The sequence below is a fragment of the Helianthus annuus genome, chromosome 10 (genome assembly GCF_002127325.2).
Source record: "Helianthus annuus cultivar XRQ/B chromosome 10, HanXRQr2.0-SUNRISE, whole genome shotgun sequence".
Classification (NCBI taxonomy): Eukaryota; Viridiplantae; Streptophyta; class Magnoliopsida; order Asterales; family Asteraceae; genus Helianthus; species Helianthus annuus.
In genome coordinates this window covers 1,305,379-1,309,268 of record NC_035442.2, presented here as the reverse complement: position 1 = coordinate 1,309,268, position 3,890 = coordinate 1,305,379, and the positions used below count along the sequence as shown (strand labels likewise).

Genomic DNA, 3,890 nt, shown 5'->3' with positions numbered 1-3,890 from the left:
TTGTGGAGATTTTATAAAACTGGCATATCCACTGAATTACATACGTATATATACAAAACCACACAAATAAAATTCATATCTAACTTGTTGAGTTGTTTGATGGCCTGCACACACAACAAAAATCTAAACAGTTTATGACCCAAAATAGAATAAAAAACCCAACCAATCAGCATTGGATCCATCATTGTTTCTCTGTCGGTTTTTCCAAACAACCTTAAGTACAATATATGAATGTAATTCAGAGGGTATGCACATATGACACATACTAGCTATATTTTCATTCAACCCACAGCTACACAAGTTAACCTTAAGGGTTACTTTTCTTGAGTAACTAATCACGGTGGCAATGCTGCTTCACGTAAATGTGATAGTGATCGTGATACTGATTGTGATACTATCAACAAAAAAAGCAGAATCCCAAGTAGCTCAATCCCTTCCTGGCTGCCCAGATAAATGTGGGAATATTACAATTCCATATCCATTCGGGATACGAAAGGACTGCTGCTTGAGCGAAGCCTACCTTGTAAATTGTACAACATTAAGAGTCATGAACACCAATTTCAAACTCTTAAACATATCACTAGACGACGGTCTTATGTATGGCTTGTTGCCAGTGGCCTCTCAATGTTACAACAGCGCTGGCAGTGTTAGCCGGTCACAACCCAAAATCAGGCTGTCTAGGTTCCAAATATCAAGCACACTGAATCTCCTTACTACAGTTGGGTGTGGCACTAAAGCCAACCTCATGGACTTGGATAATAAATACGAGATAGCATGTAGATCAAAGACCAGCTGTATGAGCTTAGCAAATGGTTCATGTTCTGGCCAAGGTTGCATGCAAGTACCCGTTCTTTTTACCCCACCGGAGTTTCGTATCCAATCACAAAGAGTCACAAGAAAAGTAGGGAACTGGAGTTTTAATAACTGCACATATGGATTTCTTGTTAAGATAGGTGAATACACATTTCAAGAAACAGATCTTGATAACATGAAGAATCGGTTTTCGCCTGTGGCCCTTGAATGGACAGTTGGAAACACAGGTTGTGAAGAGGCAAAGAAGAATAAGACAAGTTATCTTTGTACAGAAAATAGTGTATGCATGGATTCTCGTTCAGTCTTTGATCAAATTCACGCAACGTATAGTTGTCGTTGTGCAAAAGGTTATGAAGGAAACCCGTACCTCCCGGATGGTTGTCAGGGTAAGCAATGTTCGTGTTTAGTTAAGACCATCAAATGATTTGAGTAAATACATAATATTGAAGCCAGTTTTTGATTTTTTTGCAGATATTAATGAGTGTGAAGGACCTCAAAATGAATGCAGCCATGGTTGTGTTAACACGATTGGGAGCTACACCTGTCCTTCAGAAGCAGCTAAGTCACCTGGAGATTCCTTATACATTGGTCAGTACACTCTTTTTTTTCAAATGACTTTACCCTTAGAAGGGCCCCATTAAATGGTTCTAAAAAATGTCAGAATGCCAAGTCTTGGGCTCAATTCATCAAGTATAATGGCTTGGTTGTAAGTGTTCATTTAGGTTCAAGCCTTGGGTAACTCGGTTGATCATATGGGATCATTTAGGCTACTATAAGTGGAATGAAAATGAATCCTTAGAAGATCTTTTTATTTTATTTTATTTTATTTTATTTTTTTTTTGGGGGGGGGGGGGTAGCAAACATGGTCATGATAAAAAGGGGGAGACGCCAATGCTACTGGTGTCATGATCTCTCACTAGTTAGCTGCTAAGAAGTTTGTTGGTACGAGGAAGAATATTTGCTAGAGATCACCGGTAGCAATGTCGATCTCTAGATGGTCTAGCTGGCATGGAAACCTAGACATCACCATTGCTACCGGCGATCTCTAGCAAACATTCCTCCTCGTTCTGATCAACTTTTGAGCAGCTAAATGGTGAGTCTAGAGTAGAGGGAGAGATCTCCAATAGAAGTTGATTATTCAAATTTCTTATCTTGTACGTTTTCTAGCGAAGCTCAGCTAAAATAGTTCGATGGGCTCATCTTTCAGTCTTATTCATTGAAGATTTTTTTGCATGAACTGAATGGTGCTGAAAATCAACACTTCATCAGTAAGGTCCTGGCTTTATCCACCTTCTACATGGGGGGTCATCGCCACTACAAATGCAGACGAGTTTTAAAAATAATAGCCACTACAAACGGAGATCAGTCAGAATATGAAAACATCGCCACTACAAACGGAGATCAGTCAGATTCTCTTACACACTCTGACACGGCTTTAGAAGCTAGTGGCGATGAGCCCTCTTGTAGAAGGTGGACAAAGCATGCCCCTCTAGTGATGAAGGGTTGATTTCAAGGACCATTCATGCAAAATTTCCACATCTAAGGATTAAAAGATGTCGGTTACAATCATCTAGGTTAACCATGTTAAAGTTAGACATATCGGGTCAACAAGATTGTATGTCCACCATATTCATGAGCCTAATAGAAGTTCCACTGATAATTGGCAGTCATCGGCACAGGCCCCGCAGCTTCAGCTGTTTTAACACTTATCTTTTGTTGGGGACTGAAACAAAGGAGGACAATAAAGAGTAGGGAGATGTGTTTTAAGAAAAATGGTGGCCTAATTTTACAGAAGGTTTTATTTGAAACCAAACAATCTTCCAACATGGCCAAGATTTTTCCAGCAACAATTCTTGAAAAAGCAACCAATAACTTTAACAAAATCAATGTCATAGGTCAAGGAGGGTATGGTACAGTTTATAAAGGTACATTAGAAGATAATACAACGGTTGCCATTAAAAAAGCTAGATCGATTGATGAGAACCAGATTGAGCAATTTATCAATGAGGTGATTATGCTATCAGAAGTTAGCCACTCAAATATTGTCAAACTCTTGGGTTGTTGCCTAGAGACACAGACTCCTCTTCTAGTTTATGAATTCGTAACCAACAAGACCGTCTTCCATCACCTACATGAAAAGAACTGCTTATCTTCCATGACATTTGAAAGGCGACTAAACATAGCTACACAGACTGCAGAAGCCCTTGCTCATATACACTCAACCACACAAATCATTCATAGAGATATTAAGTCATCAAACATACTTTTGACTGATGACTACACTGTAAAAGTTTCTGATTTCGGGATCTCAAGGTTCATTCCTACAAATCAGACTCACATACAAACATTGGTGCATGGGACTCTTGGGTACATAGATCCTGAGTACTTCCGATCAGGAATATTGACAGAGAAGAGTGATGTGTATAGTTTTGGCATGGTTCTAGTAGAGCTGATCACAGGCAGAAAGGTATTTTCACATGATGGAACTGAAAGTGATTTGGGTTTGGCCGTGTTTTTTGTTTCGACACTAGAAAGTGATTGCTTGATTGAAATTCTTGATGATCAAGTGAAGAAAGATGGGATTAGTAACGATATAAAATGTCTTGCCAAGCTTGCAAAAGACTGTATCGAGCTAGAGGGCAAGAAAAGGCCTAGTATAATGGAAGTGAAAGAGCGGCTGGAAGAACTAAGACAATGTTTTATAAATAAAGAGTTCTGCTGAAGATGATCATCTTAGCTAGTTTAATTGATAACTCCTATTTGGAGTTTTTTTACACAATATTGGACTCCATCTCATGCGTCATGTAGTTTTGTACAAAGAAAAGATTAAATTTCAATCGTCGTGCATAATCCATCGTCAAATATATTAGACAATATAAGCTAGATATTATTTAATAGTATGCGTTACTGTAACATATTATAAGTTTAGCGATAATTAATCTTTAGAGACGGTTATGGGCATACAACCGCTCAAGCATATATGTATCAATCATCACATTTTATCATTTACCAATTCTTTACATAAGAACATATTCGTATTTTACTCCAAAACCCTAATATTCATATACAGAAATCAG

At 38.2% G+C, this 3,890-nt stretch overlaps 1 protein-coding gene across 1 annotated transcript; it reads left to right on the top strand.

The window, feature by feature from the left end:
* Positions 1 to 2,638: 2,638 nt before the first annotated feature.
* Positions 2,639 to 3,535, top strand: LOC110887056 (putative wall-associated receptor kinase-like 16). The gene has a single exon (XM_022134962.1). The coding sequence runs from the start codon at positions 2,639 to 2,641 to the stop codon at positions 3,533 to 3,535; it is 897 nt and encodes a 298-aa protein (XP_021990654.1).
* Positions 3,536 to 3,890: the final 355 nt, after the last annotated feature.